The sequence below is a fragment of the Schistocerca gregaria genome, chromosome 10 (genome assembly GCF_023897955.1).
Source record: "Schistocerca gregaria isolate iqSchGreg1 chromosome 10, iqSchGreg1.2, whole genome shotgun sequence".
In the NCBI taxonomy this organism is placed as follows: domain Eukaryota; kingdom Metazoa; phylum Arthropoda; class Insecta; order Orthoptera; family Acrididae; genus Schistocerca; species Schistocerca gregaria.
In genome coordinates, this window is record NC_064929.1 from 80702679 (window position 1) to 80720992 (window position 18314).

Here is an 18314-nt window from a genome sequence, read left to right on the forward strand (position 1 = left end):
TTTGTAACACTACGTAATGTGACGTATGTTACAGTCCAGCATGCAAATCTGAGTGGAAATTTCTGCATATATTCTTGTTTTCTGATTGGTCATCTTAGCTTAGTACTATGTTTGCCAATTTAGAAATTTCTCTATAAAAAAGAAATACTGCTAGTTTTTGATTGTTTTCTTGAAATATCATCTATGTTCTACAATGAAAGTAGTGTACTTTAAGACCAAACTCAAGTAAGCACTTCACAACCTGACGGTCATGGAGCTATTTAACATAATGCAATTACTTCATTGTAGATTATAAATTTAACAGTAAACTCACAATTACTAGAAGAATGAGGCATAAAGTTATCAACCAAAACACAAAGATGTTGACAGTAAGAATCAGCTGTGAACTGTGGCACTCACTCTGTTAGAATTATAGTGTGACATTTGAAAAAGTAAAGAATAGCCACAAACAAATTTTAGGAATTTTGTCAAAATAGGTTTGGATTTGAAAATAGTTTGATGTACTTAAAAGCTAAATTTTCCTATGTTCAGGAATTTCTCGAAAGCAGGTTTTACTGTATATGAGAATTGCCATTATGCTACACAATATTAAAACTAAATCCAATTAGACGTAGAGCAAAAGTTCTCCATGGTAGACTTATCTACCATAATTTGCACATAATGTAAATGCTACGATGGTTTGTTAAGCAAGGCCACAATCAAGTCCACCTATCCATATCTGACTATTGTTAGAATCAAATTTGAAGCACTGTTCCATGCTTGTAGAAAATAATAATGAATTTCCTTCCTGCAACTAAACAAACCAAACCAAAAATTGTGTTGTTGCAAGAAGGCAGACCCACTTTAATTCATTATCATATCTGACTAAGTTAGTAGTGTGGTGTGTGTGTGTGTGTGTGTGTGTGTGTGTGTATCTTTGACCAAGGGCTTGTTGGACATAAGCTTATTTTGTGACAGTCTTTTCATTGTGCCTACCTACGACTCAGCATCTCCTCTATATGGTTAGTAGCAACAATCATTTTCATAATATTGTTAGTACTGTTACTCTCCTCCAATGCCTTCTAAAGTAACAAAGCATTAAACTTTGACCTTACTTCCTTTCTCGCATAATTTTAAAGCAAATACATACATAAAATCTCACAACCATTTCAACTGTGCAATACTTTTCTTGTCATATTGCCCACTGTAACATTCACAGCAAAATGAAAAGTTGTAAATTACATAAGGAGCTTAATGCAATAATTGTTTTCTACTGCATATGAAGGAAAGTTTTGTAATAGCACGTCAAAAATCAGAAATGAGGTAACTAATCAAAGTGGACTAACAATAACAAAACCGTATCTATTGAAATATAAAGGAAGAAAGAAATGATACTTCACGAAATGAGTATGACACTCATAATCGACTTGTGTTTGAGCCCACAAATTAAATGCATACTGAGTGTGTAGAAGTGTCATGTACTGCCTAAAACATGTTTATTCAAATATTGGGACAAAAAGTATACTGATGGGTAATTGAATTAGAGATACTAGCCTTATCTCAACAACAACGTTTCAACTAGGTATGCAACCATGAGGCAAATTTACTATGAATACACTGACTTGGGTAAAATCACGACCATCAGGGTCAAGTCTTAATGTTAACAGCATCACCTGACAGCAATGGCGTAGTATAGACTATAAGAGCAAACAATTCAATGTTCAAAAGCAACAACAATATGTGAAATGATATTCCCATCAAAGCCATTACCTCACTGAGGAATACAGAGCCGAGTACTCTACTAGCCCTGCATCATAGGGAGCACATATAAACATGGGTGCACAACATTTCTAATACTTTCTCACACTGTAAAAGACTGCTTCCTCAACTATGAAGTTATGGAACTGGTTAGTACACACAAATGACAAAGTGTAAGTAACTCAAAAAGTGAGATATTTAACATTAATAGCAACATTCCTGTATGGTAAATACTTGTGAATGAGGAAAGCACACACTTTAATCTGTATGTCAAGTTTTTCATAACACAACAGTACAACAACCTGTTGGTAGATCATGTGCACTTGTCTGTTCACCTACTTAAAACGGGTATATCTATCAGGACATTACTTTAATCGCCCTTGAATTATGTGAAAGAGATTTAATTACCTCTCCACAAAGGTTCTTCATTGCCCCAAAAGTCATCTGAGTTTCATCATATTGAGTAAATGTAGGGTGTGCATGACTGCTCATCACAAATTGTGTTTGAAATTGAACGGTTGTCTCTTCCAAAACACGAGTTTTGCAGACTTCACGGCATGATGAATAATTATCATGATAATAGTAAAAGGTGGTGCTACATGCTATAGTGAATGCTTTCTTAACTCATCTGATCATCACTGTACACCAAAATCAGAAGAAATATGTTATTCCGTTAAAGGATACAGCCCTGAGGTGCATTAGATTTATAATCCCAGCGCACTCCAGTTATGTCCTTGTAGAGCTGGTATTTGAGCCTGTGAACAAACAAATAATTGCTAGCAAGTGATCTAAGCTAATTACTTCATGAAAATTTCAGTTACAGTTATTAATTTCCATTTAAGTTAGTCTGAGAGAGATACTGTGGGTTAATTGTACGCAGGCTGATTTCAGAGGGTGTTGCAGGGAATGGAGAAAGTGCACCCAGCCCCCACATAAATTGTTGCAGGGTAAGAAGTCAAGGGTGGGGGTGTGGGTGGGGGGACCCAGCCTTGCCTATCTCCAGTACTTTACACTTTCGCAAAAGCAGAAGAAACGCATGGAGATAAAGATGACAAATTTTGTTCACAGTTGAAACTGAAATCACCTTATATATGACATATTTAATAAAGATCCTAACTGCAATAGTTATATACACCTATACAACAGAAAGAAAATGAATCGCATACATCAGATGTAGTTGTATTTATGATTTAAATAAAATAGAAAGAAACTTCCACATGGGAAAAATATATTAAAAACAAAGATTCCAAGACTTACCAAGCGGGAAAGCGCCGGCGGACAGGCATAATAAAATAACACACACACACACACACACACACACACACACACACACACACACACACACACACACACACACACAGAATTACTAGCTTTTGCAACCGATGGTTGCTTCTTCAGGAAGGAGAGGGAAAGATGAAAGGATGTGGGCTTTAAGGGAGAGGGTAAGGAGTCATTCCAATCCCGGGAGTGGAAAGACTTCCCTTAGGGGAGGGGGCGGGGGAAGGACAGGTCTGTGTGTGTGTGTGTGTGTGTGTGTGTGTGTGTGTGTGTGTGTGTGTGTGTGTGTGCGCGCGCACGAGAGTGTACACCTGTCTTTTTTTTCCCCCCTAAGGGAAGTCTTTCCGCTCCCGGGATTGGAATGACTCCTTACCCTCTCCCTTAAAACCCACATCCTTTCGTCTTTCCCTCTCCTTCCTGAAGAAGCAACCATCGGTTGCGAAAGCTAGTAATTCTGTGTGTGTGTGTGTGTGTGTGTGTGTGTGTGTGTGTGTGGTGTGTGTGTGTTGTTCATTGTGCCTGTCTGCCGGCACTTTCCCGCTTGGTAAGTCTTGGAATCTTTGTTTTTAATGTATTTATGATTTCATTGATAGCAGATGTAGCTATATTATGATGATGATTTCATAGACAGCAATTTCAATGACACCATCATGTGCCATTTATTTTTTGATTTTATCAGTGCTGAACACCAGCATCTAATTATTCTTCCTCTACTTCTGCTCTTTACTCCAAAATCCTTCTCAACCCTTGGCAGTAACTAACTGGAAGGAAGTGTTTTTAAGAACCCACATGTCCCCTGATATGTTGCGCCCCCAATACGCCTTTAAATATTTTCCTATACTAATTCAATTGTGTTTAGACTGTGATTATAAGGTTTGAGTGTATGACACTGTGTTCTTGCTTTCGGCCATAACATATGACTTCTCAGGTGGCTTCTTCACACAAACTATAGTGTACAGCACATCTTTTCTCATACCTTCTCAAAATTCGTCAAATTCATCTGGCTGTGATAGTGGTCCTCTGTTGATTTTGCACAGCATGGAAGTTGTGCTTCCCTAATGAACTCATTCTTGGTTCTGACAATTGCAACTACAAGTCTTCTCAAAACATTGGCGATTATGACATCCGCAATAGCCTCTTCATCAATTCACCGTTCGTATGCCAGCATTTACCTCACAGCAGATTACCAACAATCTACAATTCACCAAAAAATTACTGTACTACTCTCTCTCATCTGTAATCTATTTCACTCTACGAACAGATATGTCCAATTGTGACCATTTTTCACAAAAAAATCTGGAAATTAACTGATCATAGTCTGCAAAACATATACCTCCCGAACTGACAACAAATATCTTGAAAAATTAATGAAAACAACAATATCATAGCAAGGATCATTATGCGAGAAGTAATAAACATTAACAAGCTGTTTTGAAACTTTATGGCACATTAAAACTGTTCAGGTCTGACACTGAAACACAGAACTTGTCATTTGTGGGCAATGCTCCAATCGACTGAGCTATTCAGGCAGATCCTCACAGCTCCAATTCAACCAATATTACCCTCCTACTCCTATTCCCCTGCAGAGCGGAATATTTATTTTGGAAATGAATCGACCCTCTGAACACACTTGTTTCACATACATTTTAGTTAGGGCCAATAATTTGCAGACTGTCACTGGCGGACGCGATAGATCACATCTAACTGCGTGTGCCCACTTGCGGGTACACACTGAATGCCCATATATTGAACACCTTCAAACATTTGATTACTTTACAAATGAGTTAACGTGTTACATATTTGACATTAAGTACGTATGTGAAAAAGTTTAAAAATCATTTGATATTATGTTTAAATTCACTAAGTGCTCTCATTATCAAATATTGATTGAGTATAGCATGAGTAATTTGAACACCACTTTAAGCAAAAGATAGAATTATAATGTAACAAATTAAACAATCCTTAGATGTCTGTACTCCCATGGCATCATTAGATAGTCAAGATTTTCAATCTACCACTTTTATTTTTGGAGAGCATTTCTCCACAAGCCTTGTTTTTAGTCATCTTCAATCAAATGTCTGTAAACATCTGTATATGTGTGGTAGTTTCAGATCCACTTGAGAATGACTAAACAAAAAAGCTCAAGCTGCTAGTGGACTAAATAAGGTTCAACAAAGCAATTGGAGTGGCCTTTTCATTAAATAAGACTGTAATTGTTAATCCTTCAGAAATATCCCTCATCAGAGCTAAGCAACCAATAAAAACACACATATATACACGCATCACAATATTATCCTAGTGCTACAGTGTAATGATGATTATGAGGTGTGTCAGGTTGAGTGGGTGAGAGGAATGAAGGGTAGGAAGGCAAGGAGGGAAGGGCGGCTGTTGGCTGGGAGGGAGGGGGTAAAAAAAACAGTGTAGTGATTTCGGAGGCAAGGGATAGAACACGGGAAGATGGAGATTGCAGTGAGACCACAGTGGGAACTGAGAGGCCTTACGACAGGGGTGGATCACTACTTTGTTGTGGACTGATGACCATAGATAAGTCCCAAAGTGCTCAGAGCCATTTGAACCATTTTACTCTGTTGAAAGACATTATCAGGACTCTTAACAACAGTTTTAATCTTTTTTAGGCCCTTGTTGATTGCTCAGTACCTCAGCCATACTGTGAGATTACCATAACTCATTCCATTACTTTTTCCCACTTTCCAACATTATATTAAGCAATTTGGACTTAATCTTCATGTTTACACATTTATTTCCCAACACAGTCACCTTTGCAAGGAACACTTTTCTTCCAACAAAAGATCAGTTGGTTGACACTGGCACGGTACAGTGTGATTTTGTTGACAGCCACAACCACATCTCTGATTGCACCACTTCATCCCTATCAACACAAAGTCCTTGAAGGTGGTCTTTAAGCTTTAGAAATAGATGAAAATCAGATAGGGTCAAGTCAGGACTGTACAGAAGATTGTCAATGACAGTGAATCCAAGGCTTCAGACTGTTGCAGCATTGTCATACTGAAGGAGAGGATGCTTCAGTGTGTGGGCGAACTCTTCAAATTCGTGCTTTCAGTTTTCTGAGGGTCTGATAGTTGCGTGATACAGTTAAATTACATACCACCACACTACAATTTATAGCCCTCTAGCAGCACAGGTTTGCAACTTGCATCAGCGACTGATTAATATGCATGGCACGTAATACATCAACTGATTTTGAGAACAGAACAAAAAATTTTTGGAGGCATTAGTTTTCAACACACTCACATGCATATATCACTGCTGGCCCTTCATGCTGTGTAAATTATTTTTATTGAATGCTGCTCTTCACAGAGTAAACTTCAAATTCACTTAAGTACTGATGTTATGCACTGATACAAAGAGGTATGTTGTGAGGGAATGAGAAAGCCAGAAAGTAGCAGTGGGATACGATCTGACAGCTAGTAGAAGATGGTAAACTAAGATTTAATGGAACGACTCCATAACTGCCAGCAACTGTCGTTTTCTTATTTTGTTCTCAGTATGATTACAAAAATGTTGCCGAAAGTTATTTTCAAGTACAATGGATATAAATTATGATACAGATCAAATATGTGATGGCATATATTGTCATGTTGGTCTCTTGCACTGTCTTTTTATATAAATCCGTGTCCTGAACCCAACATTTTGGAGAGTGAAATAGTTTATAGTATTAAGAGTAAATGAAATATTGGTAGCAAATGTGTGGAGAGTTGCAAAACTGACACTTCCTGGCAGATTAAAACTGTGCACTAGACCAAGACTCAAACTCAAGACTGAGGTACTGGTAGACTAAGCTGCAAGGACAAGTCATGAGTCATGCTTGGGTAGCTCAGGCAGTAGAACACTTGCCTATGAAAGGCTAGGTCCTGAATCTGAGTCTTGGTAGCACGCAGTTTTAATCTGGCAGGAAAACTCATATCATCGGACAATTTCCTTTCATTGTACACTCCACTGCTAGTTGCAAAACTTTTTCACAAACATTTAATATACTACTGCTGATAAGATAAGGTTTTCACATTCAATAGATGCTGCCATTGAACATCTCACACTAGCCATTACTAATAACTCTTAGTAATATGAATGTGGCTCTCTCTACACTAGAAGAAGTAATAACCAGTATAAAATTTTTGAAATAAAAAATGTCTGGTGGTTATGATAAAATATCAGCAGAGTTAATTAGGGTTTCAAATTTAGTGACATACTAAGTTATTTGTGTAACTTAGTGTCTACCACCATAACATTTACTGATCGGATGAGATATGCTAAAGTTTACCATCTGTATAACAAAAGAGATAAAGAAATACGGTCAAACTTATGTGCAGTTTAACTTTTGCTAGCAGTCTCAAAAATGTAAGAAAAGTTGATTTCTTAACCACCTAACCAGAAATAATGTATTGTGAAAGTTACGGTCTTGGTTTCTGAAGAGTTCCAACACTGAGAAAGTTATTTACTGAAACAGAAAGAATGTAATTAATTTGTTTGACAATAAATTACAGGTTACTGGTATAGTCTGTGATCATACAGTGAGAGATGGCTTTATATTTGGACATATTCAAATTTGCAGGCTGTAGAAGTAAGAGGGTAAAACCACTTTTTTTTATAAAAATTCAATACTCTTCCAGTGTCCAGGCCAAGTAAAGAATTATAGTCATATTGTGACAAAAGTTGAACTACAGGGAGCTAAAGTGTTTTTTGGTATAGCTTGAACATGTTGTGGGCTGCTTACAGGGCATATTTACAAATATCTGGATACCATTTTGATACAGCTACAAAATTGCGGAGTAATTTTAAGTGTGCATTACATGAACAAATGTAAGCTTGGTTTTGTTCATATACATGTATACTTCTATCATATGTATAGCAGTTTCAAACCAACTTGAGAATGGCTTAGCAAAAAAGCTGAAACTGGTTATGGACTGAGTAAAGTTCTACAAAGCAATTGAAGTCGCCTTTTCATTAGTTCAACAAACAGTTGTGGATCACACAGAGAAACTAATAATTTCAGTTTTATGTGGGTGGTTACTTTACTCATTCAATAATTTGTATCACTGTTCAAGTCGATTACTGTTGTAAAATTATCTGTCACTGTTTGCCATTAATGTAATGGTAGCAACTGTCCAATATTTGTTTTGAAAAAACTAAGAGATCTCCTCAAGGATGTAACTGAATTTGGAAGTAAAAATAAAAATAAATAAATAAATTCATGACTGAATTCTCAGAGCATTTAGAGATCCTAAAAAAAAGAAAAACTTTAACTTCACCTTGAAAACTTACCGACATAACTGTAAATTGGCAGCATCCTCAGACGATGGCTGAAAATTTTTTAACGCTTCTATTTTGTTCTTCAGCATCTCTCTCTTATTTTCAAGTTTGTGATTCTTGTCTTTTAAAAGTTTCTGCAAAGAACAGCATTATGATATTTCTAGATATGTATGATTTAACAACGACTGATCTGAAAAACATTATATTACCACATGAAAAACATTATATTACTACTCACAAATATGGAAACACTGCCAGAAATGCATCCTTGAACATAAAGGGATAAGTCAGCCAAGCATGTTTGTTGTGCTGTTGTATCTGACCATGAACAGCAACTGTACAATATCCCAAATATGCTGCAAGTTCCAGTTATGGTCAAAACTGTGTTCTGTGTAGTTGTGACAGCGTTATGGTGGAGTTAAGTGACTTAGAATGTGGGCAGGTGTTGGTGCTCATAAGGTGGGTGCTTCCATAAAGAACGTAGCTCAAGTGTTTACTGACTGAAGAGCCACCAAATCAGAGATTTAGACCACATACAGGTGAAATGGATAAAAGTCATCCACAAGGTTATAATGCAAACAGAAATGAGAATTGGTTATTATGACAGACAGTCATTGAACAGGATTGTGATGGGAAATAAGAGAACGACAGCTGCAAAAGTATGCAGCTTTTTACTAGCAGACCTGTGTAATTTTGGAAGCGGAGAGACTGAAATTCTCCATGTACTACATTCATCAAAGAACATGAACTAAATATTGATAATATAACAGCATGCCATTAAAATGAACAGCCTGAAAGAACTTCTACGCAAATTTTAGTTCTACATCTACACCTACATCCATACTCCGCAAGCCACCTGGCGGTGTGTGGCGGAGGGTACCTTGAGTACCTCTATCGGTTCTCCCTTCTATTTCAGTCTCGTATTGTTCGTGGAAAGAAGGATTGTCGGTATGCCTCTGTGTGGGCTCTAATCTCTCTCGTTTTATCCTCATGGTCTCTTCGCGAGATATACGCAGGAGGGAGCAATATACTGCTTGACTCCTCGGTGAAGGTATGTTCTCGAAACTTCAACAAAAGCCCGTACCGAGCTACTGAGCGTCTCTCCTGCAGAGTCTTCCACTGGAGTTTATCTATCATCTCCGTAACGCTTTTGTGATTACTAAATGATCCTGTAACGAAGCGCGCTGCTCTCCGTTGGTTCTTCTCTATCTCTTCTATCAACCCTATCGGGTACGGATCCCACACTGCTGAGCAGTATCCAAGCAGTGGGCAAACAAGTGTACTGTAACCTACTTCCTATGTTTTCGGATTGCATTTCCTTAGGATTCTTCCAATGAATCTCAGTCTGGCATCTGCTTTACAAACGATCAACTTTATATGATCATTCCATTTTAAATCACTCCTAATGCGTACTCCCAGATAATTTATGGAATTAACTGCTTCCAGTTGCTGACCTGCTATATTGTAGCTAAATGATAAGGGCTCTTTCTTTCTATGTATTTGCAGCACATTACATTTGTCTACATTGAGATTCAATTGCCATTCCGTGCACCATGCATCAATTCGCTGCAGATCCTCCTGCATTTAAGTACAATTTTCCATTGTTACAACCTCTCGATATACCACAGCGACATCCGCAAAAAGCCTCAGTGAACTTCCGATGTTATCCACAAGGTCATTTATGTATATTGTGAATAGCAACGGTCCTATGACACTCCCCTGCGGCACACCTGAAATCACTCTTACTTCGGAAGACTTCTCTCCATTGAGAATGACATGCTGCGTTCCGTTATCTAGGAACTCTTCAATCCAATCACACAACTGGTCTGATAGTCCATATGCTCTTACTTTGTTCATCAAACAACTGTGGGGAACAGTATCTAACGCCTTGCAGAAGAAACACGGAATCTACCTGGGAACCCCTGTCTATGGCCCTCTGAGTCTCTTGGACGAATAGCGCTAGCTGGGTTTCACAGGATCGTCTTTTTCGAAATCCATGCTGATTCATACAGAGCAGATTTCTGGTCACCAGAAAAGTCATACTCTAACATAATACATGTTCCAAAATTCTACAACTGATCGATGCTAGAGATATAGGTCTATAGTTCTGCACATCTGTTTGACGTCCCTTCTTGAAAACGGGGATGACCTGTGCCCTTTTCCAATCCTTTGGAACGCTACGTTCTTCTAGATACCTACGGAACACCGCTGCAAGAAGGGAGGCAAGTTCCTTCGCATACTCCGTGTAAAATCAAACTGGTATCCCATCAGGTCTAGCAGCCTTTCCTCTTTCGAGCAATTTTAATTGTTTCTCTATCCCTCTGTCGTCTATTTAGATACCTACCATTTTGTCATCTATGTGACAATCTAGAGAAGGAAGTACAGTGCAGTCTTCCTCTGCACTTATGTTACCTGTAAAAAGAGAAATATAAAGAAATTTTAAAACCTCTGTATAGCAGATCAGTACATGCCATACCCTGTTCTAGCCAAATTTGCAACTTCCCCTGAAGAAATGATTTCCATGACCCTCCTCAACATACCATGAGATTCCTGCAGGTGACACTATGCCAACCTACAGTACCATCACCATATTAAATAACTTATCACTTTTAGTCTTTAGTAGAGTAAAATATTTCAGGTTTTTCTAGAAACAAAAGTAAGTCAACTTTCTTTCAATCTCTTAGCTTCATCTTCAGAGATAGCCCCTACAAAAATCAGTAATGAAGAAGTGTTATCACATCTGTGTAGGCACGAGAGCAGCCAATGAGTTCACAACACTGAAAATCTATTCCCTACCAGGGGTTAGCGACACACTGGATAAGCTCGGCAAATGCAAATTCTTCACCGGCTTAGGTAAGCAACCTGGTTACTGTCACCTAACAAAAGCTGTGAAATATTGGCAGTGAACAGCCTTAGTTGTGCCCTTTGCGAACTATAAACACATAAGGATGTCCTTTGGCCTCCAAAATGCTCATGTCTTATTTCAGTGTATCATTGATTTACTTTTACAAGGTTTAAACCCGACCATGTGTCTAGTGTAGTACCTGGTGACATAATAGTCTTTTTGAATACAATGAGAGAGCATGCAGTGTGACTAAGGAACTTCCTAACTTGTGTAAGCACTGGTAATCTAAATTTGAATTCAAAAAATGGTGGTCTCACACAATTGCAAGCGTGCTGTCTAGGGAACATAACTGAGTCAGATGGTATACAACTAGACCCACAGTTAACGTTCACAGCAAATGGTTTTCCGGTGTAGCCTATTACCACTGAAATTTCATGGAGAACTATACAGCCACCATGAAAAATCTCACAAAATTACTAGTGTCTGGGCAGCAAAGTTGGAGAGTATAATTTTAAAATTAGAAGAAATTCTTACATATTTGCCTCTCTTGGCTAATCCAAAGTTTGAGCAAATTTTCATTTCTTATGTGATGCTAGTAACTTCGCTTCATGCTGAGTATGGAGTTAAAAACAAGACGGTGAGAAAAAAATTCATTATGCATTAGGTCTTCTGAATCGAATTGAGTAAAACTACAGTACTGCAGAAAAGGAACTTCTGACACTTGTTTTGGCTGTCATTACCTTAAGTATAACCTATATGGGCACCAACTGGTTGATTGGTTGGTTGACTGGCTGGAGGATTAGAGGGACCAAACTGCAGCCCCCTTATCCTCAACAGACAGGTCTATATGCTGTAGAGCGTAGATAGTCTACCGCACGAAACCTAGGGGAAGAAAAGCCCGAGGCCCATGAAACATAAAAAAAAGGGGAGTCACAGGAAAAGAGGTAGGCAAGATGTCCCATATAAGGAGCAGCTGGAAGCCCCCAAAAGCAGACTGTAATGAGGAGATGTATAGCCCTCAACACCCACTACTTACCAGATGCACTCCACTGAACAATTGCCTAGGAAAGACTAAAATCATGAACAGGGCAAGAGAAGCACAGAGAGACAGAAGATAATCAAGTCTAACAGACCATGCGAGAGGGGGGGGGGGGGGGGGGGGGGGGAAGAACAGTATATGAGCAGGTAGGGTGAGGACCGGGCCGGTCACGAGTTAGAGTCTCCGTCCAGCACACAGTTTTAATCTGTCAGAAAGTTTCATAACAAGCTGTTGTTGGCGCATTATCCACAATGGCGGAACCTGTTATCAGGACTAGTTCTAAAGGCTCCTGTGCAGGTCAAACCATACAGTGGTGTACCAGATCCAGTATCTGCAATGCTGAGAGTGATGCAAACAGTATCTCAGACTCCCATAATCGAGACTGGATTGTATCACGGCTTTGTAAAGCTGCAGAACGGTAGTGCAATTTGCACCCCAGCTGGTACGATTCAGGCAGCGAAGTGTATTAAGGTGCAGCCAGCACTTTCCCGTATGTTCGCGAAGATGAAGAATTTCGTCAACCAAGAATCGAAGACCAGTCCTAAAAAGTGATAAGTCTCCACCACATTGAGTAGCTGGTCTGCAAGCAAAGTTCTGGTTGTGGGTGAATGGTACAACATAGACAGAAGTGCATGACGCGGGTCTTGCCGGTTGAAAACCAAAAACCATGTGAGAGGACCCATGCCTGTGCCTTTCATATGGCACCTTGCAGTCACCCACACTAGAGGAGCAATAGTAGAGGCCAAAGTTGCCAGCATACAAGGATGGTGATACTGAGGACCCCACAGCTGTTGCTAGACCATTGATGGCTACTAGAGAGAGAGAGAGAGAGAGAGAGAGAGAGAGAGAGAGAGAGATTCTGGTAATGTGGGAAGCACCAACTCAAACCCAGAACATACAGCATGACAGGAAGACCCCACTTGTGTAAGGAAGGAAGGATGTGGTGTCACCAGGTGGTGTCACATGCCTTTGGCAGGTCTACGATGAAGGCTATAAGTTGTTGATGTCGAGCAAAAGCTGCTCGGATGCACTGAAGCAACTTACAGAAAACATTGGTGAGACTTATTGGGTGATAGCTTTCCATCTTTACAGGGTGTTCACCCAGTTTTAACACTGGGACAATAATGCTTTCTCACCACTGTGATGGAGACTTGCCCTAAATCCAGATGCAATTAAAGATGGGAAGGATATGATGCTGACAATCCACTGGCAGTTCCTGATCATAGCCCTTGGGCTATATCAGGGCAGTAAGTTAAGACTATGACTAATTCCGAATTCCCATTGACAATGATGCATTATATGGCTCACAGTGGGTTGTAGTAAAAGATAATTGCTTTCACTCCACCTGGTGTTTTAGAACACAAAACGCAGTCTGATAGTTCTCAGGCGCTGAGGCTTGAGCATAATACAGAACAAAATGTTTGGCGACAGCGTCTAGGTCAGTGTAGACAGTGCAATTCAGTGTAATACAAGCTACACCTGCAGGTGTCAGGTACCTGCAGAGATGTCTGATCTCAGTCCAAACCTGTGAAGGAGAGGTACACAGTCTGATAATTGAATGTATCATTCCCAACATTCTTGCTTCTGCTGTTTTATTAGGTGGCAGACCCATGTGTGGAGCCACTTAAAGGCAATGATGTGCTCCGTTGATGGGTGCCGCTTATGGTGTTGGAGAGCCCGGCTATGATCTCTAATGGCCTCAGATTTCTTATAACCACCAAGGTACGGTCTTCCATCAGTGTGGGCTAAGGGACAGGGGATCGCTAGATCAGCTCCTGGTAGAATGTCTGTAGTTGTATTCTTTAGCACTGTTGGGAGCACATCTGGGCATGTGTCCAGGAGAGTGATGCTGAGGGAGGGACAGGAAGATAGGGAAGTGGACACTACCACACAGATCATCATGGACTCTCCAGTGGATGGATGGGAGAAGACAAGGGCTGTAAACAGAAGGGCAGGAGGATTCGTTTGTGAAACTTTTGTCCTTTATCCGTGGCATCTATTTGTTGTAGAATCTTAGAACATACTCCGAGCTCTAAAGTACTGAGGTATTGTGAACAGAGTCACCACATCCACACCAACCAGTACGGATTCCCAAAACATCGATCATGTGACACCCAACTTGCACTTTCCTCACATGACATACTGAAATCCAGGGAGCAAGGCAATTAGGTATGTGCATTATTTCTCAATTTCCGAGAGGTATTTGATGCTGTACCACACATATGCTTATTATCGAAATAATGATTGCACGGGGTATAAAACAAAATTTGTGACTGGTTTGAGGATTCTTTGGTAGGGAGGACACAGTATGCTATCTTGGATGGAGAGGTTATTTGATGTAGAAGTAACTTAAAGTGTACAGTAGGGAAGTGTTTTGGGACCCTTACTGTTCGTAGTCTATGCTAGTAACGTCAAAAACCATGTTAGTAGTAACCTCAGGGTTATTGCAGATGATGTGGATGACTGTAATGAAATACTGTCTGAAAAAGCTGCACAAACCTTCAGTCTGTTGTAATGGCGACCAGAACAGTCGCGGGGTTTAAGTGACGGAAATGCGGGGGGGACCCGCGGAGCGGCCTGCGACCAACAACACAACGGGAGAGGACGGACAAGAAGGACCTCACGACAACTAGAACAGAGAACAACAGACTCAAAAAAACCAAACAAGACAACCATGTCCACTCGTAAAGAAAACACAAAAGTAAATACACTGCGTAATGCGAGGCGATATGTCCTGAGACGTACGCAAGGTTAGAGTGGCAGACTGAGCGACAGGCAGGCGCTCAAGTACTCGATTAGGGACGTCGCTATTGGCTGCTGCAACATGTTCCACTGTGACTCCCTCACTCTAAAAGCAGGCCAGGAGGCGCACGCTGCCACAGCTTATGGCGCGATGGTGCAGAGACCTCTATGGGTCTTAGACGTCCACGACGTCTGGCGGGGATTCAAATTCCGCGGCGTGCGGTACCAGACAGTTGGGTGTAGATAAGTTTTCAAAGAAGTGCAAACAATGGGAAGTTGCTTTAAATGTTCAGAAACACAAAATTGTGCCCTTCACACAAAAAAGTAGTACAATATGCCCACAATATCAACGACTCAGTATGCAAATACTTGAATGTAACACTTTGTAGAGGTATGGAATGGAACAGTCACAAGGGCTCAGTTGTAAGTAAAGCAGCCGGCAAGCTTTGGTTTGAACAGCCAGGGTAAATACTTCTAACATACAGGTACTGGTTTCTGTAATTATGCCTCTGGCTCATTTCTTTTCAAACGCCCCTTATATACAAAGTTATGTTAACATCTGACCACGCCTTCTATATGTTTCACTTTCTGCAGTGAACTGCTCCTGTAGGGATCACAAGGTCAAGACTGGATTGATTAGACTGAGCAAAGAGTTGTCTTAAACAGTCATTTTTCCTGCACTCCATATGTGGTAGGAATGGCAGAACGTATATGTGGACAAGGAAAGAAATTCCCGGATTTTTCCTGGTAAAAATAAACTTTCTCCCAGGTGAAAATACACTTTTCCATGCTAAGTGACAGTATACTATTCCTCGAAACTGTAAAGCGTAACCAAACAAAGGATTGATATGGTTTTATACACCGGCGTAGTGTTTCCCGGCACTTTAGGAAATTAAATTCAGGGGGGGAAAAAAAACACATTTTGGAAAGATGTCTGATGTGCAGCAACATGTACACTGTATACGTTCGTATTATGAAAGAATAAATTTGAATTCCACGGAACACCGCATGTTACTTTCTGAAGCATTGAAATCTAGGTTGTGATGTGCTTTTGTAAGCCAGCCATAGCTCACGCCACATGATCGCACCAGCCGATGACAGCAGACATTCAGAGCACAGGACACATGATGTAGTTAGCCGATAGGAACATCACTGTTAAATAGCGCGAACACACAAATAGGAAACACTAATGGTTTAAATTAATATACATAGTGTTAATACTAGAAAAGTAAAGCTTTCACATATTAGTGTCAAAGATCAAAAAGCTGCACGAGAAGCTAAGCTTTCACATATAATGTTGCTCTTTTTTTGTGCATGTTACACTTTAAGATACATTACACGAATGTGCCAGTAAATTTTTTAACAATGAGATAAATGTCTCATCTTTTGGGCTCAAAATTATTCTAAATGGTCGTCCTCAAAGAGTTTACTTTTTAAATGAGAGTGCGACGCTTTGTGATTTCAGAAATTCACCTTACATTCTCACACACAGACCACCTTCCGTAAAAGTAAATTTATTTTGAAAATAACACTTTTCAAACAATCACTTGCAATATTTTCTGTGACCTGTTAGAAATAGGTTCATTTTAGCAGTTGCCAGAGAGCACCTGACAACTGGCATCACCGCGTTTGTGTAGCTACGATGACTCAGGAAGCCCAAAAGTTCGTACGTGTAAAACATTAAAAGATCTTACATTATGCCATAAAAGAAACTAGACATTAGAGGATACTCCAATAACAACAGAATTTCATGAACCATACTAAAATGCATAATTCAGCTTTAAGTTCACATTCACATGTCCTGACACGGATGTAAATTTCCTTGGAGTACCAATACTGTATTATCTCATGTTTGGCTCTTCATTATGGCATAATGCCAAACGTGCTGGAGGATGAAAATGTGCACTTGAAGTTCAGTGAACAGTTAAAACTAGTCAATAATGTGGAATTACACACTTCGTTTCAAATAAATTGACTTCCTCAGAGGAATAGACTTATAAAAGCCAAATTTCTTTAGCAAACTGACAAAAATAACTTCATTGTTATGCAAAGCCATTAATGCTTGACTGTCAGAAAGGTGGAAATAATATAGTCTGAAACCAATAACAAATTTTAGCCTTCCATAATTATGTGAACATATTTTAATTCACTTGATAGCTCCCGGTCACAGAAATTCATTTCATTTTCATTTGATGTGAGAGTAATAGACAAGGAGGAAACAGAAAAATCACTATACATAAACATGGGTCACCTGGAGACTACCCACCTCCCCACTACAACTCTGACTGCTCTATGCATCAACTCTGATCTACAATATTTCCAAACCAGGGCAATACTTCCTAAAGCAGCCTATGGGATTCTTCAGGGATCATGCTATCTCCACACCAAATACCATCGGAATAGGTTAAATGGTTAAGAAATGAAAATGTATCAGCATGAGTCACTTTAGCAATTAATAATACTGGTGTTGATATTTAAGTATGGATTGAACATGTTGAGAATTGAATAAGAATTTTATTGGTTACATTGAACCATGTTCAAACAAATTTTGGGCTTACAGCCAGTCATACTTTAATTCATTGTAGGATATTTCAACTGAGCACCTGCCAGTTACCTTCAGGTGAGCAATCTAAGATTGACGAAAGCTTGTTCTGTTGCGCCCCACATTCTGTGCATGTGCCAAAATTAAAGTTGACAGACAGACCACACTTCACTAGAGGAACCGCAAAACTCAGCTGTCCTCTGTGTTACTGCTCGCTGCAGGCATTCACACACACTGTCGTCTTTGACTAGAACAAATCGTGGAGATGGAGTTCCACGCACTGACCAACTGGTAGCCACCATCACAGTTAATCGATTTTATAAGGTGGAACAGAGCAAGTCTTCGTCAGTCTTCCATGGCTCCCACTCAAGGTACTGGCAGGTGCCCAGGCAAAATGTTGTGCAATGAATTAAAACTATGATCAGCTACATGCCTGAAATTTGTTTGAACATGATTCAATGTAATCAATACAATGCTTATTTAATTCTGAACATGTTCAATCTACACTTAAGTATTAATGCCAGTATTATTAATTGTGAAAGTAACTCACTCAGTTACATTTTCATGACTTTACCTTTTAATCTATTCTGATGATATATGGTATAGAGACGGATTGAACCCTGAGGAATACCAAAGGCTACTTTAGAAAGTTGTATCATTTTGAGCAAACATAAGGCTGATTTAGTGTATAGTTCTAAGAGACTTCAAGCTGCCAGAACTTTGATGCAGGACATCAGGCAGCCTTGAGAGCTACAGAGACATTAAAACTGTCACAAGTCCATCACATTTTAGACATTTATTGTCATGCACATCTTACAGCTTCTAATATACTTGAAAGAATG

At 39.5% G+C, this 18314-nt stretch overlaps 1 protein-coding gene across 3 annotated transcripts in view; it reads right to left on the minus strand.

Annotated features, from left to right (window-relative positions):
• Nucleotides 1–18314, minus strand: part of LOC126293522 (uncharacterized) — a 66070-nt gene that overhangs the window by 11903 nt on the left and 35853 nt on the right. For all 3 annotated transcript variants that reach the window (XM_049986780.1, XM_049986779.1, XM_049986781.1), the window contains exons 4-5: nt 8317–8438; nt 2422–2492 (exon numbers count right to left, since the gene is read on the minus strand). In XM_049986780.1, the coding sequence (XP_049842737.1) occupies nt 2422–2492; nt 8317–8438 (193 nt within the window). The remainder of the gene's footprint in view (nt 1–2421; nt 2493–8316; nt 8439–18314) is intronic.